Here is a 21,320-nt window from a genome sequence, read left to right as displayed (position 1 = left end):
TTTAGTTGTGTCTGCAATGCTGTGAGCATGGAGAAAGGCGTACCAGTGGTCAGTGTGCGGACACCCAGAGGTTCACTTCATGAACCCCAGAGGTGCTCAGCCTTGTTTTATTAGTTAGAAAAAGTAAGGGGACTCCTCACACACATATTGTTGGGGCCCTCACACTCCGGATGACTGGGTCAGACCCACACTGTGCAAGTCTTCGGACCCGTAGTCTCCTGGAAAAGAGAGGGGACATGTCAGGAATAGTTTCAGTGCCCTCCTCCCTCCCTCAGCATTTGGCAGTCCTCTAAGGGCACACCACCCCACTTTGAAACCTTAGCTCCTTAGTTCTTCACACAGAGCTGGGCCCAGTCTCCCTGGCTTAGCCTTAAATTGACTCATCATTTCATCCCCCACTCTCCCTCCCCTAGTCTCTTTCTCAGGCCTCTTCCCAGAGCCCTCTGCATAGATCCTCAGCCACGGTCTCACATGTGATCTGCTAGATAGCCCAGCACCTCCTGGGTTTCCCTCCTGTTGCTCCTGCCCCCTCACCAGTCTCTCCAGGGCATGAGCAGCTGCATCCTGGACACTGACGAACAGCTGTTCTGGGGTCACTCTGTTCAGGAGTCCTGCCTGGGTCAGTGTCCCCAGCACTGGGGCTGTGTAGAGAGGCAGGCCAGGCTTGTAGATCTTAAATCCACACCATGTCCTTTTCCCTCCCCCACGTGTCTGGTCATTCCCCAGTCTCCAGGTCCCTCCAGCCTCCACACCTCTCACCATTACATTGAGCCAGGAGAAGGTGGATCCCAGCATCTCGGCATCGGCTGGCCAGCTGCGGAGAAGGAGAGGGGGGTCAAATCCTATGTCAGAGGGTATGCATGGGATGCTAAGGGGACTTTCTCCTCAACCGACCTGCCCCATCCCTTACCTGTACCACTTCTCTGGCTCCAGCAGCATCTGCAAAGGTGAGACCACTGCAGTCTAAGACCACCACCCTGACGGGCTCAGCAACTAGGATGGGAGAAGGCAGGAGTGGCCAGACGCCCCCACAGGGCGCGTGCCTCCCTCCTTGTCATCCCATCTCACCTGCATCGGGTGGGCCATCTGTCTTTGGAGACTCCTGTGAGTAGAGAAGGGCAGTTACCACCTCCAAGACACCAGCATGGAGGTGCGCCCCGGTAGCACAGTGATCTCCTTCAGAAGACCCACCTGCCTCCCTCTCCTGGAGAAGCCACTCTCCCCTCTGACCAGGTCTCTCACCTTGCCTCCTTCTCCAAGCCCCAGGTGCCACTCCAGGGTGCGGCGAAACTGCCCACGGGTCCCAAAGTAGAGGGGTGCTGGGTAGCTCAGGATGCAGAGCCCCGGGACCTTGAGGAGCTAAGAAGGCAGAGGGTCAGAAAAACACCCGGGTCTGGTCTTCCCTTCCCTCATTGTCCATAGCCCACCCACCTTTTGGCTCTCTCTGAGTGGCCTGTAGAGCTCTGTCCCCTCAGCAAGTCCAAGTGCCAGGCACTGCACCCTGGGTGGGAAGCTGGGGTCAGATTCTCAGCCTGGCCTGGCTGGAGAGTCACCCCAGGCACCTGTTCTCTCCCCACTGTGCTTCCTGGCTCATCTCCACTCCCACCTCTGGGTACGGCAGACCACAGTCATCATGGAGAAGACGACACCTACGGCCAGGCCTAGGTCCACACTCAGGATCACTACGGCCACCCATGTGACCATCCATACAGCCTGCAGGACAGGGGTGGGAGTGAAAGGCCAGGCCATCACTGCTAGGGAAAAAGGTCCAGAGGCGCGGTGCCTGCCGAGGCAAATGATAGGAAGGGATGGCCCAGGAGAAAGTAGAAAGAATGGCAGGAGGAAGGGACAGGATTGACTCAGCGGGAGATAAGTACCAAATATAACGACCCCAAAGGGGTCCAAACCCCACCCTCCACCCTGTGTCTGGGTAATGGGATTAGGAGATAGGCATGTGGGGGGGGGTGGGGGGGACTACAGAATTTATGACCAGGACAATTAGCTTCAATCCAGGGCAGAGGCTGGGGATGCTGGGAAATGGGAGGGGGCAATCTGGGGTAATGTTGCCACTTCTCACAAAGTCCATGCGGCTGATGCGCCATAGCTGTGGCAGTTCCTGCATCTGGAAGAACATCTGGCGCATGCTGGAGATGTTGATGCAGGCCAGGACAGCCTTGGGGCAGAAGAGGCAAGCTGACTGCCTCAGTGTCCTGGAATACAACCACCCCTCCCGGCCACCCCCATAGCTCCTCTGTTCCTTACCTTGGGCAGATAATAGAAGAAGGGCCCCAGCCACAGCAGCACAGAGAGGACAACTATGCAGGAGAAGAGGCCTGCCAGCTAGAAAGGAGGAGGGATGGAAGCCGATAAGCAAAGGGATCTCATCTACCACTGTGAGAGAGCTGGCCGCCCTGCCCACTCCACCTTGCCTCCCCTGGAACTCTCCCTCCTTCAGAATCCCTGTCCATGAAGATATTCCTCAGCCTTCCACTCTCTTCTTGCTACTCTGCATCTCACACCTACTTTTCCCCTCTCCCAATTAAATGCCTCTCATCCGCCAGTCTCTACCTAGATGTAGTTCAATTTCCCTATTTTTGTAGCCCATGTCCATCTTAAAAGCCACTGTTGGATGACCCTAAAGGCAGGCTCACCACATTCTTAGGGGACCGGCAAAGTAGGAAACCGGAAATATTAGGGGGAGACTTTCATGTGTGATATGTCCCATGGTGGGGGTGGAAATCAGAAGTTTGTCTCTCAAATTTATTTTACAGTTCAGTTTTGTTTTTATTTTGAGCTACATGTGGGCACCGTAAACTTTTTGAGTGCTTAGAGTCTACAAGGTCTTTTTTTTTTGTTAAAGATTTTTATTTAATTATTTGACACAGAAAGATCACAAGTAGGCAGAGAGGCAGGGGCAGAGGCTGGGCAGAGAGCCAGATGTGGGGCTCGATCCCAGGACCACGGAATCATGACCTGAGCTGAAGGCAGACGCTTAACCCACTGAGCCACACAGGTGCCCCGAGTCTAAAAAGGTCTTAATGGAACTTAGTTATCTTCTCTCCATCTCCTACCTAGAAATTCCCACCCCCTCCCTCTCCCGCACAGACTCCTAACCTCCTCTATATGGCTGCCCTCTGGGGATCTACCCATCCTCCACCTGTTTCTCCACCACCACCCATTCCCCTGGATACCTCCCCGCCCTTCTCCTCATCCAAGACAAGCTCTTACCTGTGTGTTCCCACCAGCATCCACTAGTAGGCTGGTGGTGGCCAATGTGGCAGAGTTGGGAAAGCAGGAGAAGAGGGAGGAGATGAGGTTGGAGACACCATGGGCCAAGAGCTCCTGGAGGGGTGCAGTGAGATGAAGAGGAGAGAGACAAGGGCATGGGGAGGGGGCATCAGATTAGGGGGTTGTCTCCTGAATGGATTGGGGTCCTCAGTTGGAGTCACACCTGGTTGGAGTCAATAGTGTAGCTATACTTGTCTGCATAGATGGAGGCCAGGGAGGCAGACACAGCAAAAGCAACCAGTGCGATGGGCAGCGAGTCAGCCAGAATCCTGGGCAGCTCAGCCAGGTTAGGGAGGTGAGGTTGGGGGAATCTGGAGAGAGAGGGATCCAGGGTGAGGATGGGTTGGTCCTAAGAAGGATATGGGAAAGACAGAGAAAACAGGGTGGGGTGGGTCAAGAGGAAGTGCTGGGTGGGAGAAATGGGAGAAGAGCAGGCTCTTCATTCCCTTACCCTCCAGGCAGCAGCCCCACTATCTGGACGTTGTATCTTGTGTCCAGAGAAGAGGTGAAGCAGAGCACAGAGGCCAGAAGCACCTGGGAAAGAGAGCAAATTAGGGCATGACAGGAGATGGGCTTCCTGGCAGAGACTAGAAAGAGCTTCACGGGAAAAAGGATTCTAAGGCAACTGTTAGTTGTTTTTGGAGACCCAGCCCCTGGGGGCTCTGGGATGTGTTTGGGTTGGGTCCCTGGCCGCCCATTTAGAGTGCAGGACGGTGGGGATGGGAAAGAGGAATGATGTATATTGGAGGTTATAGAAAGAAATGGGAGAAGAGGGACTCCCATGAGGGATGGTAGACATCAAGAAGTGTACCAAGCCATTCTAGGTAGGAGAGCTGGGATATATCTCAGCATAGATGGCGTATGAGTGGAGAGGCAGAACACTTATTTAGTCGGGGGGAGAGAGAAATGTAGGTGGGTGTGGGAAGGGAGAGAAACTGAAGAGTGAACAGAGAAGGACCGGCTGAGGGGAGAGATATGAGTGAAGAGTGCTGTGCCGAGCAACACTGCAAGGGAGCGTTGTAAGCAGGAAGAAGGTTTTGTAAGAGGTCCAGGAGAGGCTCCGTGCGAGAAGTGGGTGGGGGATTCCAGAGGGTCAAAATGTTCTGGGAAGAGGCCTGGAAAGGGACACGGATGCGCAGGACTTCTCCTCTGTAAACTCGCTGCATTCCACGAGGGGGCGGCAGCGGCCAGCTCCTACCCGATGGGCAAAGGGCTGTGTGGTGCAGGGGGCACCCCCGACCCGGGAGCCATCCTCACCATGACGATTTCCCCTGGGATCGGGGTGGGTAGCTTGTCCCGGAATCTCACGTTCAATTCTTTGACGGGCACGAGCAGCGCCAGGCTGAGTGCCGAGATGGTCAGTTCTGCCGGACTGCTCCGGGGCAGCGCGGTCAGCACAGCGGCCAACGTCTGCGGGCAGGGGCGGTGAGCGAGGGCCGGATGCCGGGTCGACTGTCCCCAGCGCGGACCCACCCGGCCGAGGCAAGGCCTCCCGGCTCCCATTGGGGCTTCCACCACCGCAGCGACCCTCATTCAGCCAGTGGTTCTAACCTTCCCTCCGCCCCCGTCACCCTCTATCCCTCCACTCGCCATCCGTCCTTCCTTCCTTTCCGGGTTTCCCTCTTTCCAAGACCGCCAGAAGCCGCTTCTCGGCTGTTCTCCACCCCCACCTTAAAGAGAGCGAAGCAGCCAATCTGGCGCGGGAGGGGCAACCCTAAAAGGCTGGGCAGTTGGGACACGAGCACGTGCAGCGCGGCCCCGCTGGTCAGCGCTTTGACCACAGGCTCCGACAAAAAGGTGGACAGGACGCCGAGCTGCAGCGCGAACATGCCCAGCTGCAGGGGAGGAGATGCGCAATCACTACCGGAGCACCAGCGGACCCGCGGGAGCGCACCTCTCCCGCCTCCGCCCGCGCGGGACACGTGTCCCGCCCCCCTCTCCTGGCCCAGTTCCCCAGGGACCCCAGCGTGGATCCCGCAGGATCCTCCCTCACCATCAGCGCCCCGCTCCCGAAGGCCAAGGCTGCAGCCGCCCCAACCCGCTGAGCGTCCAACTGTTCCCTCTCGATTCCACTCAGGTTACCCCCGAGGGGTTCCGGCACCAGCCGCTCCACGGCCGAGCCCGTCATGAGGCTGAGTACCGCGAAAGTTCCTAGGGCCGGGGAATTCAAACGCAGAGATCACCAGCCCTGCCGCCTGGGGCGCCGCGATCGCTCAGGCTCCGCGCCCCCGGCCATGCTGCTGCGGTCAGATCCCACTCTCCTGGAAGGCTGCTGCGAGGTGAAGGCCAAGGGGCAGAGAGCTGGTGCAGCTGCCCGGAACGCGCCCTGAGGGAGGCTAGGAGGGCGCGCCAGCCGGCAAATACTGCCCCCTAATGCATCACTCTCCTCCTGCAGACGCCCCGCGGACTGTGCGCTCCTCTGGGTAACCGCGCATCTCTCTTCCCCTCTTCCATGTCCCAGAGATGTTCGTTTAAACCGAATCTCCTGGGGGCGAAGTAAAGTCCGAGGGCACTCCCTTCTCTTTGCACACACTCAGCACCAACACCCCCACCCCCCCACCCCCTCAACGGCCCAGCAAACTTTGCTTAGGTCCCAGGTTCCAGGCAGGGAAACGGCAGAGGCGGAAGGAAAGCAGGGGAGGGGAAGAGGGGAATAAGACCTAAAGAGCTCACAGGAACCCAAGCCTCAAACCCCTGTCCACTGGCACCCCACAGAGAAGGAAAGGAGTCACCGGGTCGCTCACCAGTGGACAGATGTCTCCCAGTACCCAACAAGGTGTAAATGAGGACGGGGAAGAAAGAAGTGTAGAGTCCGAACACTGGAGGCACAGAGGTCAGGAGGGCAAAAGCCATGCCTAGGGGAGAAGTGGAAGGAAAGATCTTCAGGGTGTGTGGTGTGGGGGAGGGGGTGGCTGGGGGAAGGTGACCAGTCTCCAGAACCACCCTTCCTGTGCACACTCTCAGAGGCTGGCATGGAGACGCTAAATCATGCCACATGAGGGAACCCAGGGGTTAACAGGCCTCGGTGGGAGGTCCTGGGGCGGACAGGGTCACAGATCCGTGTCGGCCTAGACGGGGGTGAGGGGGGTGAGGGGGGTGGCGGGCGTGGGGGAAGCAGGTATTGTGCCTCTCCAGTTCCCTGACCCGGAACGTGTCAAAGACTTCTCGAAGGATTGCGCAAATGAAGGGAGCTGGGGGTAGGGATCTGATGCAGCTCGGCAGTCCTTACCCAGTACTTGGTCTCAGATCCTGTCTCCGAACCCTCAGCCACATTACCCAATCTCTTCGCTCCCGGGTTTCCAGCCCCTGCACCTTCCCGACGCCCTCCAGAGCTCGGGCCCCAGACGGGCAGGTATTGGGGCAGCTCACCCTGGGGCACGTGCACGATGCCCACGGTCACTCCGGCCACGGCATCCCCGAGCAGCCAGGCCCGCCAGCGGTACTGGGGCAGCCAGCGCAGCGGAGGCAGCCGCGCCAGCAGCAGGCGCCACGCCCCCGGTCCGGAGCAAGCGCCAGGCCGCCGCCTCCACTGTCTGCACAACCCGGACCAGCGGGGCTCCGAGAGTAGCTCCGACTCCTGCTCTGCGTCCCCGAAGAGTTGCTGGAACCGAGCTTCGGTGAGAGGTTCCCTGAACTTGGCGCCCAGAGGGAACTTAAGGTCGGAGGCCTCTCCCAGGCCTGGGCAGGTCCTGGCGCCCGATAGCCCACTCATTTTGCCCTTGGCCACCTCCAACCCCGCCTAGTCTTAAATACCCCTCCACCCGCTAGCTCTGAGTCCCGCCTCCCTGAAGCAGGGTCCAATCCCGCCCTGGAGGGCGCCCTCTCTTGGGGACCTTCAACGGCCCAGAGACTGCAAAGGCTTGGGGAGAGGGCGTCTCTGTGTTAGGCGTTTCCTGAGACATCCTTGGCGGGATCGCTCACTCTGGAGCCTACTGGGGTGGGGCGAGGGCGGGGTGGGGGGTGCCGCGGGTGTATGGAAAGGTGTAGGGACTAGAGACAAAGGCCAAAAGACCAGCGCATTCACCACCCAGCTCTCACTTTTTCCCACTCCTAAGCCTTTTGATTCTGGTCTCAGGCTGCTGCGGGCTCCTTTCTGCGTTGGCCCTCTGGGAGGAGATAGCTTGCTCCTCTAGAGTGACCCGTCATTCCCAGAGCCTCTGCGTTCTCCCCAAGAAAATTCAGCGTGCCCCCCAAAACACACACATGCCTCTCCCCCAGACCCAAATCTGCATGGGGTATACAGCTTGCCCCAAGGAAATGAAGGGGCTCCATTGGCAGAGCAGCTTCAAAGCCTGCTAAGATGGGACTCGTCTACAGTAGAGCACCGGATGACCGAGAACTACCACCCACACCTCTGCTGGGAGCTGGGCCTAAATTCCCAGTTCAGGACCTCAGGGGAAATACTGAACTGAGAGCAAATTTTGATTTTGCTTCTTAAAAGCCAAAAAAAAACCACCAAAAAAACCAAAAACCAACCAAACAAACAAAAAAACCAACTTGAAGTGCCATTTATTACATTCAAGTGCTATTTACAAAGTTGGCACTCAAAAACACATTTGTGGTTAAATTAAGTTCAAAAGGGTCACGCACCCACCTCACGAACCTCTGTGGTCCCTCAAGAGATACAAAGGTTCTGCGCTCCGGCATCCTGCTATTTCCCCCATCCCCTCCTCCCTTTACAAGAATACTTGGCATCCCTCCCCATCACCCTCTGGTCCCCAGTCCCTGACCCCAAAGCCCTGGGTGTGGGGTATAGTGAGGGTGGGTCTCCCCTCTTCAATTCCTCCTATTGTTCCCCAGAAGTCTTATCTGGGCTGTACGTCCTGTCCCCCCCTTAAGAGGTCCCTCCCCCCATTGTCGGCCAGAGGGACCTCAGGCCCACAGGGAGGCTCCAGCTCCTCCTCACCCTCCCACACCAGCAGCCTATTGTCTGCTGAGGAAGCCCAAGTACACGTGACCAAGCCCAGGGGACAAATGGACACGGTGGACACACCGATGCCCAAGGACCCAGGACAGGGCGTCTGGATACGGAACTCTGCATGTTTGGCTTTCTCCATCCCAGGGGCTATCCCAGAAGTTGGGAGGGATGAAGACCCCTTTGAGCTGTCCACTCTTGGGTCTGTACTTGAAGAAGACTCCCTTCCTGCTCACTACGGATATGCCTTGTGACCTCGCAGACCGCAAAAAGAAGGAGATCCAGGGCCAAAGAGGGCCACAGACCCCAGCATCCTCTCCACATCTCCCTTCCCCCTCAGCTGAGCATGGAGGCCTCAGAAGGAAAGGTACTTGGGCATTTAGTCCTTTAGAATCTGGATGTTGGGGGAATGGTGGGAAGTCACACTACACTGGGCTTTCCAGTGGGGTCTAGAATGGAGGCCAAATGGGAGAGAAAGCAGCCTGGGAAAGAGGAGGATATATCACGGATCTAGGGTTTCCCAAGTTCCAGGTCCAGACTGCCAGATGCCACAGCCGCAGGTGAGGGACAAAAACAGCGACACCTTTTGTCTTCCACCCTGTGTCTTCCTCTCACCAGACCATCCGCAGGCCCAGCGGATTTCTCCCCATCACTTCACCCCACTTCCCCTTCCCTCTGCCAAGACAGCAGCCTTAGTGATATCACAAAACCTTTAATCTCAGAAAACTGAAAAAAAAATCAAAATCAAAACCAATCATTTTTACCTGGCCCCTGCCCCAGCCGTCCCACCCACCCACATATCCTCCTTTTGGGGGAACCTGTGACGCATGCATAGGGGTGGGAGCTGAAGGAACCCGTGTTCCTTAAGCAGAAGGAAGTCCTTTTGAGTCTAGGTGTCCCGCGCCAAGTCAACAGCACTCCCAGCCTCGCTCCCCCCTCCAGGCACATCAAGAAGGAATTCCGAGGTGGTGCCAGAAGGACTGCCCTGAAGATCCTTGGGAAATAGGGTGGCTGGGTCAGCACCACCCCAGGCCTTCACCACTTAGAGCTCATCTTCATCCAGCTTGGCAAGTCTGGCTTGGCAGGGACGGGTGTCTGGAAGTGGTGGAGCTGGAGGAGAGTCACGAGGGGCTCGGGGGATATCACTGTGCGCCTAAAGAAAGACTCAAGTCAGAGGAGGAATAAGTCTAGGAATCCACCCTCACTCCTTTCTTTTCAGCGTATGCCCCTAGCTAAACCACCTCCTCTCGCTAGCCATCTTAGATCATCTAAAACCATCAGCTTCTCCCAGGGTTAAACTGGAGGGGATAAGGTAAGAGTAGGGAAGTAGGAAAGGGCAGAAAAAAGGCAGGTGGTAGAAGAAAGGAATGGTATAGGGGAGGGGGATTTAGGGATCCCAGAATAAAAGAGGCCCTCCCCATTCTGCCCCTATAACAGGGGACTCCATTCCTCATACCTGTGTGTCCAGAGGCAGGGGGGCTCTGGCCACTTCCCCTTTGGGCAACAGCAGCAGGGAGGGGAGAGAGCCATTGATGGGTGTATGTGTGCTGACCTGGGCCCGGTCTCCAGGCCGAATTCTCCCAGGACTCCCCACCCCAAGGCCTCCTGGACGCCCCAGGCTGTTGGTCTGGCTCTCTCGTCTCTGATACTCAATGGGTGACTGCAATGCTGGGGCAAGGAGAGGAACAGAAGGAGGGTTACAACAGGTTCTTTCCCTAAAGGCTCTACCCAGACCATCCTCCCACTGTGCCCTCTTCCCCTGAACTGCCAGCCATTGTAAATTGCTGGGAGAGGGGGAGAAGCTGGGGTCAAGAGGTCAGGGACTAAATTTTGGGCAGGGAGGGATTTGGGAGGTCAAAGGGCTGAAGGAGCGTGTCAGGGAGGGAGGGTGAGAGCTTCACCATTGAGAAAGTCCCGCTGGCTTTCCAGGATCTGAGCCACTTGCTTGATCCAGGCCTGACTCACTGTGGGGTCTGCAGTCTGCAGGACGTAGCGCTGGATCCCACCCTCTGGCCCTCTGGAGGTCAGTGCAAAGCGGCAAGGGTCACCTTGGAGGTTCCCCTCCAGTCCTAGGCAGCTCACCTGGATTGGCAAGTAGGAGAGAGCCCCCAGATTCTTTAGGCTGTCTCTGGTTCCCACCCCCTCCAACAAATCCAGGAGCCAGGTGTTCTCTCAGAGGTCTCACCACATCGCAGCCAGATCCCTCCCTTGTGGCCTCCTCCCCACCTTGATGCTGCTCTTGTACACGTATCCAGCCTGTGATCCTCCTCGGACTCCTCCTCCCAGCGCCTCACTGAAGATGACAATTTGCTCGAAGAGGAAGACACGTCGCTCTCGACCCCGGGAGGACAGCAGCCCCCCAGCCTCGGGCTCTGTGACCCAAAATGTGTCCTGGCCCAAGAGCTTCCCCTGAGCAGTCAGTTTGCCCTAGAACCAAAGGGTAGTGATTTTGAGAAAAAAGCAAAAAGAGAAAAGGGACATTTCTGCTCCTCCCTCCTTCCCCTGATTCTCCCAACCAACCTCGAGGTTGGTCTCAGGAGAGGGACAGTTCCCCCATGAGGACCTCCTGAGTGCTCAGACTGGGGCCAAAGAGCATTGGGCCTCCAATTGCCTGTTCTATCCCCATACCTCAAAGCCCCGAAGTCTCCCCAGGGTCATCATGTCATTGCAGCGCTTGGGTACAAAGCACATGACCTCCACAGCTTGCTGGGTCGCAGGTGAAGAGAGGAGCATTGTCATTGCGGAGAAAGAGGCCTCTTCAGAGCATGTTTCAACTCTCAACCAGCCTCCCCCTAAAAACCAGCTCAACACCACCCAAGGAGCTGGGGTATCCCAGGAGACCAAAAAATAAGAGGTATGTGGTGTGTGTCCTAGCAGAGACGGGAGTCCTCACCTCTAGCTCTTCCGTATCCATCCCAGCTCTACTATAATATTTGAGAAAATCCTAAGATGTAGAAAAGAAATGCTCAGGACAGGTGAAGGTGCCCAGGAAGTCTGGGGGGAGCCTTAGGAACGCTGGGGAGTGGAACGAGACAAGCAAGGGCTGTCCCCGCCAGTGGAACCCCCAGGGAATAGGTGGTCCTGACCTTGAGCAGCAGCTGGTATTTCATGATCCTCTGCACTGGTTTGATGAGCAGGTCGCTGAGTTGCAGGCGGTGCCCTAGCTGCTGCCGGAGCTCCTGGCGACAAGAACAGGGTGGTTACGCAGCCTGGAGAACCTGATGATTCTGTCCCCCTTCCCCCAAGGTACCTCGGCCACTGACCTCAAAGTAGCTGTCCCCAAATTCGGACACCACATGCTCTGACTTGGGCTTATTCTGACAGTACACCACGTACATATGCAGCCGGCGCTCCTAACAGGGGTGGAGTTTAAGGAGAGCAGGACGGGTGAAGCGAGAGAACACTTCTGGGGAGCCCCGACCCACTCTCGAGCCCCGCCCCTTCGAGCCGCCCCCTTAAGCCTCACGTGTTTGATGAAGAGCTGAGCCAGCCAATCAGGATCCTTCAAACACCGCTGTAGCTCCTCCAGGAAATAGCTGGAGGGGTTGGTGAGGAAAAGGCCGGTCAAATACCCCCACCCGACTCAACTGAGAGCTGTCTACCCTAGCTGGGCCATTAAGCCACTCCAAACGTTCCTCAGGAGACTGCAGGCCCATGGCTAGGTTATAGAGACAACAGAGGTATGCCCTTCCACCTCGCTTTCGGGGATCCACCACTCACTCTCGATGCCACTCATAGATTTGCTGGACGTTCCCGAACACAATCCTGTCACGGCCTCGAAGGCTCTCCGGGACGCCCTGAGCAGCCATGGTGGCCATGTAACCCTATGAGAAGGTTGGGGTGGGAGCATGAGCGTGGGAGGGTCAGCCTTGGGGGGGGGGACACCCTCCCCCAAGAAGTCCAGGATGTAGAGGGGACTGGGAAGGTGGGACAGAGGAGCACTAAGGCATCTCCTAAAATTAGCCTTGAGCAGAGGAAAAGGGCTGGGCTAGGGCTGGGGAGAGAAAAGGGAGCTACCTCCACAATCTGCCCCAAGTCCTCCACGTACATTTTCTCTGTCTCTACCAGTTCACTCAAGACATACCTGGGAAGAGAGCAGGAGTGCACATCCTTGGTTTAGCCACTACTTCCCTCCTGGACTAGAAGCCCCTTCATTACCATAGCCAACCTCAGAGGAAATTCCAAGTATTAAATCTAAAATGTGAGGGACAGTTCTCTGGAAGTTGCACAATGGTGGGGGGGGGTGCAGAGGGGAGGGAGTGCGTGGGGACACTTACATACTCCTTTCCAGAGCCTTCTTCTTCTGTTCCTCCTCACTCTCAGGGGCTTGGGACAGAGTTTCCTCCTCAGGTGGCTGGAAGGACAGAACATCCTACAGTCAGCACATGGATGCTTTTGGAAGCCACACAGACCTGTTTCTTCATACCTGTGTCTTATCTCCAGGGCCCTCCAACAACGTGGTCAGCAGGGTGAGTTCTGGCAGCTCCTCTCCTGTGGTGAGAGCTGGTTCCAGCATCCAGTTCTGGGAGCCAGAGGTCAAGTGTCAGAGGTCATGGACAGTAGCTGTGTCTCCCCAGCAGCCCCAACCTGCCCTCTCTCCCAGTGTCCTTCATGGATTGTCCTACATGCTTTTGTGGTGCCCCCTGCTCACCTCATATGGTTCAGCCTGGCCACCGTCTGCCTCAGTTTCCACACTGAGACAATGTTTGGAATTGTCCAACCATCTTCTCAGGCCACTGACTGGCCCTGGGGGGCCCGGGGAACAGGGGCCAGAGCTGAGGCCAGAGCTGGGGCCAGAGGGGGCAGCCAGACCCGAAGCAGCTGAAGCTGAGATACTCCCCTCACTGCCAGCAATGGAATAGGATTCTAATGGGGAGTGGGGGAAGAAAAGGGGCCATAGATATTACTCCAGCTCTAGATTCAGGGCCCTAGGGAGCTCCCAGAGGCTCTTCTTCATAATACTGAGCCCTCCCCCAGGGCCCACTCTCTTATCATCCTCATTTGATTTGGCCAGGATAGAAAATTGCACCTGGGCACCCTTGGGAGGGAGGACAGTAAACACCCAGGCTCCCAAAGCCTGGAACTTCCAGTTTTATGTGGATGCTCCCCCATATCCAGAGCATGCCACAGATATGGTTGGGCAGGCATCTGGGCAGACTGGGGAAGCTGGGGGTGGCCATCTGCTCTCCTACAGGCCCTCCCCTTTCAATGGGCACAGACCATTCCCTGAGAAGGTGGGGGGGGAGCTAAAAGGTCATCTGCCACCCCCAGACCCCTCCTGCACCAATTGCAGTAATCACTATAAAAAGAAAAGACTTCTGCAGCCCATCTCCCCAACACATGCACAAACCCAACTTGGGGGGGGGGAGGGGGAGGCAAGTGAGGAGAGCTCATTAGGGTTATCTTTGTCCTGGGTCAGGAACAGAGGATCAGAGATTTGTCATAAAGTCCCAGGTAGACCCTCATCCTCATTCCTCCTTCTCTCTGGCCCTCTTCAGATCCTTAGTAGATTCTCAGCAAAAGGATTTAAGGAAGATCCGATTGTAGGCCCAGGGGGATTGTGGATGGGTTTTTCTCATACCCAGTTGACTACAAGATGGAGAGAAGAGTTTCCTGCCCCTTCCCCAATTTCCTTAACTTGAACTGATTAAAAATTTGGAGGCAGAAGGGATCTTGGAGATCTACTAAGTCACTTTCCTGGAAAACACAGGTACAAGTCTCCAGCCTCTGAATCCCTAGGGCCAGGTCAGTCTGACGTCCTGAACCCTCAACCCGCCCCCCACTCAACGCTGGGCCCTTGCGACCTCGCACTCACCACGACCCCCCCGGGCGAAGCAGCAGCCGCATTTTGCCAGCACTTTTCGAATCACGTGGGGACAGGCACAGCGACCCCCCTTGTGCCCCCCCCGCATGGCGCCCGGGCCCCCCCGCACCCCCCACCCGGGCCGGCCATGCAGGGGGAATCACGGGGGGCGGGACGGGGACGGCGCAGGGCGCACACCCCCCCTCCCTCCTACCCCGCTCCAGGCTGGGGGAGGAGGGGAGGGAGGGAACAGGGAAGGGGCGTCCAGGGGTAGGCGGAAGTCTGGTCTGGGGGAGGCCTGGGGGCTCTGCAGAGCGGGCGGCGCGAGGCCGGGCAGCCGAGCTGGGCGGGGAGGGTTTCCGGAACCCAGTCGGTGCGGGGCCCAGGGTCCAGATGTCCAGCTGGGCGGGGAGGGATGGTGGGGGAAGCTGGGCCGGGATACGGCAGCCGCTCTAGCTCCGTCTCTGGCCTCTCGGGTTTGGGGTGGTTCTAGGCCCGGGCAGGGAGGAGGCGGGGGCCGACTCCCCGAGTCACTGGCGCTGCGCGGGTCCCGGCCGAACGGCGAGCCGAATAACAGGCCCCGCCGCGGTGCCGCCGCGGGGAGGGGCCTCTGCGGCCCAGCTCCGCCCTCTCCCTCCGGTTTCCCCCCTTCAGCCTGTGCGGGGCTCCAGCCCCAATCCCCCTCCCCCAGGCTCCACCACGTTCCCACTCCACGTCCCCGCCGCCTCCGCCTCTCCTCTCCAGCCTCGGATCCCCGCCCCGGGTTCCCCTCCCTCCTGCCTCTCGCGCTCCCGATTGCGGAGCGCTGGGGTCGGGGGTAAGCCGCGCGGCGGGATCTGCCCAGGTCGCCCCTCCGCCTCTGCGATGAGGAAGGGTGCGGACGGATGGGCCCGGGCCTGTGTGAAGACGTCCTGGGGGCTGGGACTGTCCCTAGCCGCGCAGGGGTAGACAAGCCCCCTGCCCTTCGGGCACGCGTGAATGGGGAGCTCTGTGGGGAACACAGCCCAGGTGCCGCCCTCTCGCCAGACCCTTCTTTCCTCCAGGCCCCAGGACTCCAGCTGAGGCTAATCACCAATTAAGGCGAAGTCCCGGAGCCCGGGCTGGCAAGGAGCCAGGGGTGGGGCGCGGGGACACTCCGCCTGTGGGGGCTCGGGGCCGGCTGATGTGGGGGACACACAGCGGTCTAGAGGGCGAGAAGCGTGGAGGTCTTGGCAATTAAATGGGTCTCATGCAGATTAGATGCAAGCCTTTATGCTAATAAGAGCAGCACTATTTGAATTCGCCACTTTGTGCAGGAGGGCAAACCGTGCCCCACCCCACCCCCAGCGTCTTACCGGGCAGCGGAGCCCAGGCGAGGACCTCACGTTCGCGCTCCCCTTTCTGGTCCCCCTCGGTACAGTCAGACTCTGTCTCGGTCCCTCCTGGCTCTAGGGGGCTTCCCTTCGGGGGCTATGGGGAAAGACTGGTGGTAAGGAAACGGCTCTCCACGCCCAGCCTTGACCTCCCGCTTCTTCTTCCTCCTGTCAAATCCACCTTGTTGTGAAAGGGTCGCCTAGGCTGGGTTGGAGGGACGGGTTCACCCAGACCGGGGCCTTGGCCCTCTTTCGGAACTCATGGATTCCTGCGACTGCCCTGCAGAATTCCTATTTGCTGGTAAATTGAGTTGTAGGGTGCAGACCACCTGAAGCCCCCTAAAGATTCCCAACCTCACCGTGGTCCCTCTTTCTTACCCCCTCCTGCCCGGGGAGGGCGCATGCGCGCAGCATGCCCCCCATGACCCCCAGTATCCGGTCCGTGCGGCCAGGGGCGGGGCGGTCCGGGGGCTTCATGCTGGACCCCTACCCTGCTCCAAGTTTCAGGGCAGAGGGGCCACGGAAGCTTGGGGGCTCGAGGCCTGCTCGCGTCCGGGGAGTTACTGCTGTCGAATCCGCCCCCTGCCCGGCTCCGCCCCTACTCCCACCCCAGCCAAACTTCTCAAAGGGGTAGGGTTTTTGCTTTCTCTACAACCAAAGTTCAATAACAAACAAACCCCTCTTAATCCCGATGCCGACGTGGATGCGTCAGGAGCCCACTAAATCGTGCCGTTTCCCCAGGCACTCTGGAGGCAGAGACAGGGGAGACACACAGGGATTTCCCCAATCGCCACCCCCTTCCCCTTCTCAGCAGGTTCCGCTCCCCACCCCACCCCCACCCTGGTCCACAGAACAGAGCGGGTGTGGCAGAGAGAGTTGCATATTTTACTTTATTTTTATTAAATTAAAAGCTACAGTCTGGCGGCGATTCCAGAACAGGGTAAGGAGGCTCCTTATAGGGGGCAGAGAAGAGCGGGAGACAGACCGACAGAGAGGGAGACACAGGAGAGAAAGGACAAGGTAAAGGTAGAAGGAGGACTGTTTCTGAAGAACACACAAGGCCGGCTTCTCGGGGGCACACCTCGGCCCCATTCCTCCTCCCCTACAGCGAAGTTCAGCAGTGGAGCCTTCTGTGGGGGCAGGGGCTCTAGAGACCCTCTCCTTCCCCACCCAGGTCCTTTCTCAGCTTAGTCACTGGAGCACAGCACAAACCAGAAAAAGCCAAGGGCGATGGAGGGGGTAGGGAAATTGGGAGTATGTACAGGGGGAGGAGGGGAGAAGAGCCTGGGAGATCCCTCCGCCAGAAGGGAGTGGCTCACTGCACTGAAGCACTTGGCCGGTGGGGGACAGGGGAAGGGATTGCCCCCTCCCTCTCTGAACTCCTTCCCCAGTCAGACCGATCCCCTATTTGTGTGGTGTGGGGGGCAGAGGGAGAGAGGAGAACAGAGGCTTCCGCTGGGTCCTATGGAGAAAGACAAGGGCTTGGCAAAGGGGATGTCCTTTAGTCATCTGTGATACCCTTGGCTCTCAGCTCTTCTTGCACCCGGGTCAGGTAGGTGGGGTCCGGGTACCCAAACCTGGGAGCAAAAAGGAATGAAGGATTAGCTGTTGCAGCTTACTCCTATTAGCCTCAAGCTCACCCTCATTCTGGTTGCCCCATTTCAGGCCCTCCCCAAGTCCCCTAAGGATATCCAAATGGGAGATAACTTAGCCCAGTTCTCCTTATTTTTGTAGGTTAAGCTAGGCATACTGGACCAGGCTGAACGTAGAGAAACTAGGATGGAAGAAGCGGTCGAATTGTTTGGGGGTGGTCCTCTGCAGTGAGGAAGCTCCCACAGAGAGAGGGGAATACTGGAAATGGAGAGAAGGGGAGGGGCCAAGGGAAAGGAAATGAAGGAGAGTCGCACAGCTGGGGTCCCCCTGTGCAGCTGGTCTTGTGGTGGATGTCATTCCAGGTGATGACATTCGGTCTCCCTGTGGTCATGGACGTGCCGATAGTGAAGGTGAGACGCTGGTCAAATGCTTTGCGGAACAGGGTCAGCACCTTGTTGCCCTCAGGGCAGTCCGGGAGGTAGGCCACCCTTGTGGTGCCAGGATACCGAACTCCTGGGTTTGGGTGTTCAGCCTGGGAGGAACGGGAAGCAGAGAGGACAGTGAGCAGCTGGGTATCTGAAGGCCCATGATGCCCGTGGAGGGTCCCACTAGCCAGCTGCCTGTCTGTGCACCCCTCGGGGATGCTGATGGGGCAGCAACAGGCTGATGGCCTCTCAAGGAAGGAGAGCCTTCTTTGAGGGGTTTGGACAGCAGGAGCCTGCTTTTGGACAAAATCCTTACAATTAAAGAAGTTTTTTCTGCTGCCTCAATCCTTCAAGCCTCAATGCAGCAGCGAATGGATTCTTAAAAGTGATGGAAAGTAGCTGGTCCTTACTCACCAGATAACTCAGCAGAAACATGAAGACTGAGAATAATCTATCTTCCAGCCTTCCCTTCTCCACCTGAATACGCTCCCAGTGTTTCTCGGCCTGCCTAACCTGTTCCACTTTCCCATTACTCTTCTTCAGAGCTTCCCCGGCCCTCTGCAAACCAGGACCGAAAATTACTCTTGCTTCGTCGAGCAGGAAGACACTGGATAGGCCCCTGACCTCTCCTGTTTTAACCTTCCACTGTCATCAAGGTTTTCCTCTCATCAATCTGGAGGAAATAACACTCAGTACTCTGTGAGGAGGGTCGGATCCCTTCCTGCTATGCCTGCCTGCCCCCAAGCCACCCCCTCCACAGACCTCACCGCCGCCAAGAATAGTTGTCAACATCCAAGTTCACCACGGAAATAGTATGCAATTCCTTTCTCTCATACCTGATTCTCCCGTGTGCCTTGGAGTCGTGGGACAGACTAGTTCGGGGGCCCTGAGTGGGAGGGCATACTGGGAGATAGCAAGACTCCCTCGCATCTAACAAACACACTCCAGTTCACCCAGTTTCCCTAGGTTGGAGAACACACTCGGGGCGGGCGGGGCGGGGGTGGGGGGACCAAAGCGGAGGAAACCAGAGGGCAAAGGCAGGCTGTAGGTCTTCTTACCCCCTGGACACCGGGCGGGAAGACGTACTGGATGACGATGGTGCCGTACTTCTCATAGCTGGGCAGTAGGAGCGTGGCGTCCTTAGAGACCAGCATCCGCCCATTCTGCGGCTGGTTGCCCACCAGCTGCCCATAGAAGCGGCCACACATGGGACAGGCCTTTTTCACCTGCAGGGCCCGGGTGATGCAGCCCTCACAGAATGAGTGCCGGCACTTCTCCAATGTCTTGGCGTTCTGGATCTCCCCCAGACAGATGGGGCAGGTGCTCTCCTGTTCTTCAGCCTCCTCCCGAAGGCGGGGAGGAAGGGGAGGGGGGAGGGGAGGAGGAGGGGGAGGAAGCCCCCGAGCCCCCGGGGGCAGAAGGGGGGCTGCTCGCAGAGGGGGAGGGGGGGGCCCTGGGCGGTGCAACTCAGGGTGCTCCCCGCCACCCCCCAAAGCCAGGCAGCCCATAAGCTCGCCCTGCCTCTGAGCTTTCTTCAGCTCTTTCTCGGCCTCTTTTAGCAGCCCCTTGAGAGCCTTCCGGGCCAGGTAGAGCCCATTGGGAGGGGCCGGGGGAGGGCCCTGCGGGGAAAGCTGGAGGACATAGATGTCAGAGGTCTCGCCATCTATGAGGATTGACACACGGTGCTCCTCCCGAAGCCGGGCCAGCCGGGCTGGGGTCTCCTTGCTCAGGAAGTCCCACACAGGCTTGGAGACAGTCACTTTGTTCTTGCAGGTGCCTCCACAGGCTGCCATTCTGGACAGGACGAACGACACTGCCCCCAGGGTGAAAGGGACTCAGGGTGGGGGGTCCCCATTTGACAAAATCAGTGCCTCCTACTTCAGGTTCCTTTCCAACCCTGTATTACCTCTACTATCTTAAAGTCCAACCCCCAACTCCTCCCCAAGCTCATTTTCTGTCTCCTCTTATCTTTCAAACCCCAGCACCCACCGAAGAGCAAGAAAGTTTCTATAACTTTATTACTATCATCATCTGAGCCAAGCACCAGTCTTGGTTCTCTTTACACTCCTCCCAAGATCACAGAAACCATCCGGCCCTCCTCCCTCTGGGTGAAAACTGGCTTCTTTAAAGGGAAGGGAGAACTTTTGCTCACTTTGATCCTGAAGAGCTTAGAATTGGCATGCAGGCTCTCTCTCACTGTCCCTGCTCCCTACTTGTTGGTTGTGTGACCTGGTGGGTGGAAAGGAAAAGGAGGGAAAGTGAGAAACCCGTACCCCCTTCCCACATGCCCCAGCCCAGCAGCCCATGTAATAGAAGACTGGGAACCTGGGTGTAAGTTACTGGGAATGGGATTACTTGGCACATGGAATGGAGGAAACCAATTTAAAGGCGAAAGCTGAGTTTCCCTTGGGAGGCAGATACCTGGAAAGCCCATGGACAACGAGAGCAGCAGAAATCCCTCTAGTTCCACACTCAGCTGACCAGGACTAGGGTGAAGGGGGAGAATAGAGAGTAGAGGCTCCTGATGAGAAATGTTACCATACCCCCTTACCCCCACTCCACCAGCAGGCCAGAAACAAAACAAAAACTCCTCTTCCATTTCCTCTCCTCTTCTGGAGAACTGCCTCCCCAGCCTCTCCCAAGTTGCTAAGAGGGAACTTCAACATGCTAACTTTCCTCTTTTCTTACCCAGCTCTGAGCCTCTCAAGAAAGCCTAGAGCACAGATAAGAGAAGTCAGGAAGGGAAAAGCCCACACAGATGGAGGTCTTTCTAGCCACCTCCCTCAGATCACATGAGTAAGACTGTTCCCTCTGTTCCCTATGCTCCCCAACTCCTCACCCTACCCCATATTCCCAAATAATTCAGCCCCTATTGCTAGGGAGCCTTCTTTGAGAGCTAACCCAGTCCCTTCTGCTGAAGTCTGTTTGGAAAGCGAGCAAAGTGGCCGAAGCCCCTAAATAACTTCCGGTCACCTTTTAAACCCCTGCCCAGGAGCAAGCAGTAAGCCTGTCAGCAAGTCAGTCTGCATTTAGGGAGGGGTGGGGCTCAGCAGGGGCTCAGCTGGAGGATACTTCTGTTTCCCCTGAATCTTACCATGCTCAGCTATAGAGCTGTCCCTACAACACCTCCAAATGTAGCTTAAATAGAAAGAGGGGCCATTAGTGTGACCTCAATTCCTTGACTGATCCAAAGGGGAGCGGCTCTCTGTTTGTGCCTCCATCATAGTCCCCTCAAGGCCAGATGCACCTCTAGATTCAGAAAGTGAAACCGAAATCCTAGAACCTCAGCTCATTCTGTCTATCCAAGGTGGAACACCCTCTCTCCATCAGAGGGAACCCAGGACCTAGATGTCCTTAGTCTCAAGTCCTGCTGGCACAGAAGAGGGAGGCGGGGCCACAGCTTATGCTGGGTCTCTGATTCCTCTGGGGCAACCCAGGCCGGACACCGGGCCAGTCCCTCCCTCCAGACAGAAGCCAGACGGGGGCACCCGGTAAGAGCGAGGGTCTCTGGGGGCATCAACTGAGTCAGCCCCACCCCATCCCCCATGACCTCCTGCAAGATCCAAAACCAATCCCCACGTCCCCCTCTCGCCGGAGCCCCCAGAGCCCCACCACTGGGTGGGGGTGCATGTCGGCCGATCGCGGTCCCCAGAACCCCCAAATGGAGGCCAAGGCATGAGGGTGATAGGAAGAGAATCGCCCAGGCGTGGAGGGGGTCCCCGGCGCCGCGCGCGGGTAAGGAGGCGGAGGAGGGGGCGCAGGGGGGGCAGGGAGGGCGCGCGGGGGGTGCGAGCGGGGTCCGGGGGGCGCGCGGTGGGTGTGGGGGGCGCCGGGCTCACCTACCTCCCGTCAGCGCCGCCATTGCCGGTCACATGACTGAGGCTGTTGCTGGGATGACGGTCTGGGCCTTAGCAACAAGGGGGGGGGAGACCCCGAGAAGGTGG

The 21,320-nt window shown here is 57.7% G+C and overlaps 3 protein-coding genes across 11 annotated transcripts; all 3 read right to left on the bottom strand.

Moving 5' to 3' along the window:
* Positions 1–4: 4 nt before the first annotated feature.
* LOC308347780 (solute carrier family 26 member 10-like) lies at positions 5–7,035 on the bottom strand. 5 transcript variants are annotated; one of them, XM_080811496.1, is made up of 18 exons: positions 6,658–7,035; positions 6,033–6,143; positions 5,282–5,439; positions 4,959–5,123; positions 4,546–4,698; positions 3,740–3,822; positions 3,452–3,599; positions 3,229–3,342; positions 2,263–2,340; positions 2,078–2,173; positions 1,607–1,713; positions 1,432–1,501; positions 1,243–1,359; positions 1,069–1,102; positions 911–993; positions 760–814; positions 535–641; positions 5–218 (listed from the first exon to the last, which is right to left on the bottom strand). In XM_080811496.1, the coding sequence occupies exons 1-18, from the start codon at positions 6,998–7,000 to the stop codon at positions 180–182; spliced, it is 2,061 nt and encodes a 686-aa protein (XP_080667622.1). In that variant the 5' UTR covers positions 7,001–7,035; the 3' UTR covers positions 5–179. The 5 variants fall into 5 exon arrangements, with proteins under 5 accessions (XP_080667622.1, XP_080667624.1, XP_080667625.1 ...); XM_080811497.1 differs by having other exon boundaries at positions 42–218; positions 911–939; XM_080811495.1 differs by having other exon boundaries at positions 51–218; positions 753–814.
* A 1,862-nt stretch (positions 7,036–8,897) lies between these two features.
* Positions 8,898–15,868, bottom strand: ARHGEF25 (Rho guanine nucleotide exchange factor 25; the record flags this gene model as incomplete). Of its 2 annotated transcripts, none has more annotated exons than XM_080811501.1 (16): positions 8,898–9,356; positions 9,756–9,871; positions 10,105–10,285; positions 10,430–10,630; positions 10,832–10,909; positions 11,097–11,147; positions 11,290–11,382; positions 11,467–11,556; positions 11,670–11,739; positions 11,924–12,027; positions 12,221–12,287; positions 12,481–12,557; positions 12,630–12,725; positions 12,855–13,069; positions 15,341–15,455; positions 15,737–15,868. In XM_080811501.1, 16 exons carry the CDS (start codon positions 15,833–15,835, stop codon positions 9,246–9,248), a joined length of 1,764 nt encoding a protein of 587 aa, XP_080667627.1. In that variant the 3' UTR covers positions 8,898–9,245. The 2 variants fall into 2 exon arrangements, with proteins under 2 accessions (XP_080667627.1, XP_080667626.1); XM_080811500.1 differs by having other exon boundaries at positions 9,660–9,871; positions 15,737–15,835.
* Positions 15,869–16,223: 355 nt separating this feature from the next.
* DTX3 (deltex E3 ubiquitin ligase 3) lies at positions 16,224–21,254 on the bottom strand. Of its 4 annotated transcripts, none has more exons than XM_080811514.1 (6): positions 21,220–21,254; positions 19,798–19,862; positions 19,529–19,605; positions 18,435–19,189; positions 17,266–17,483; positions 16,224–16,935 (listed from the first exon to the last, which is right to left on the bottom strand). In XM_080811514.1, coding segments are annotated over exons 3-6 (1,050 nt in total). In that variant the 5' UTR covers positions 19,530–19,605; positions 19,798–19,862; positions 21,220–21,254; the 3' UTR covers positions 16,224–16,859. The 4 variants fall into 4 exon arrangements, with proteins under 4 accessions (XP_080667640.1, XP_080667638.1, XP_080667641.1 ...); XM_080811512.1 differs by having other exon boundaries at positions 18,435–19,170; XM_080811515.1 differs by lacking the exon at positions 19,798–19,862.
* Between the last annotated feature and the right edge of the window lie 66 nt (positions 21,255–21,320).

The sequence above is a fragment of the Martes martes genome (genome assembly GCF_963455335.1).
Source record: "Martes martes genome assembly, chromosome: 8".
Lineage (NCBI taxonomy): Eukaryota > Metazoa > Chordata > Mammalia > Carnivora > Mustelidae > Martes > Martes martes.
This window is presented reverse-complemented; position numbering and strand designations above follow the sequence as displayed.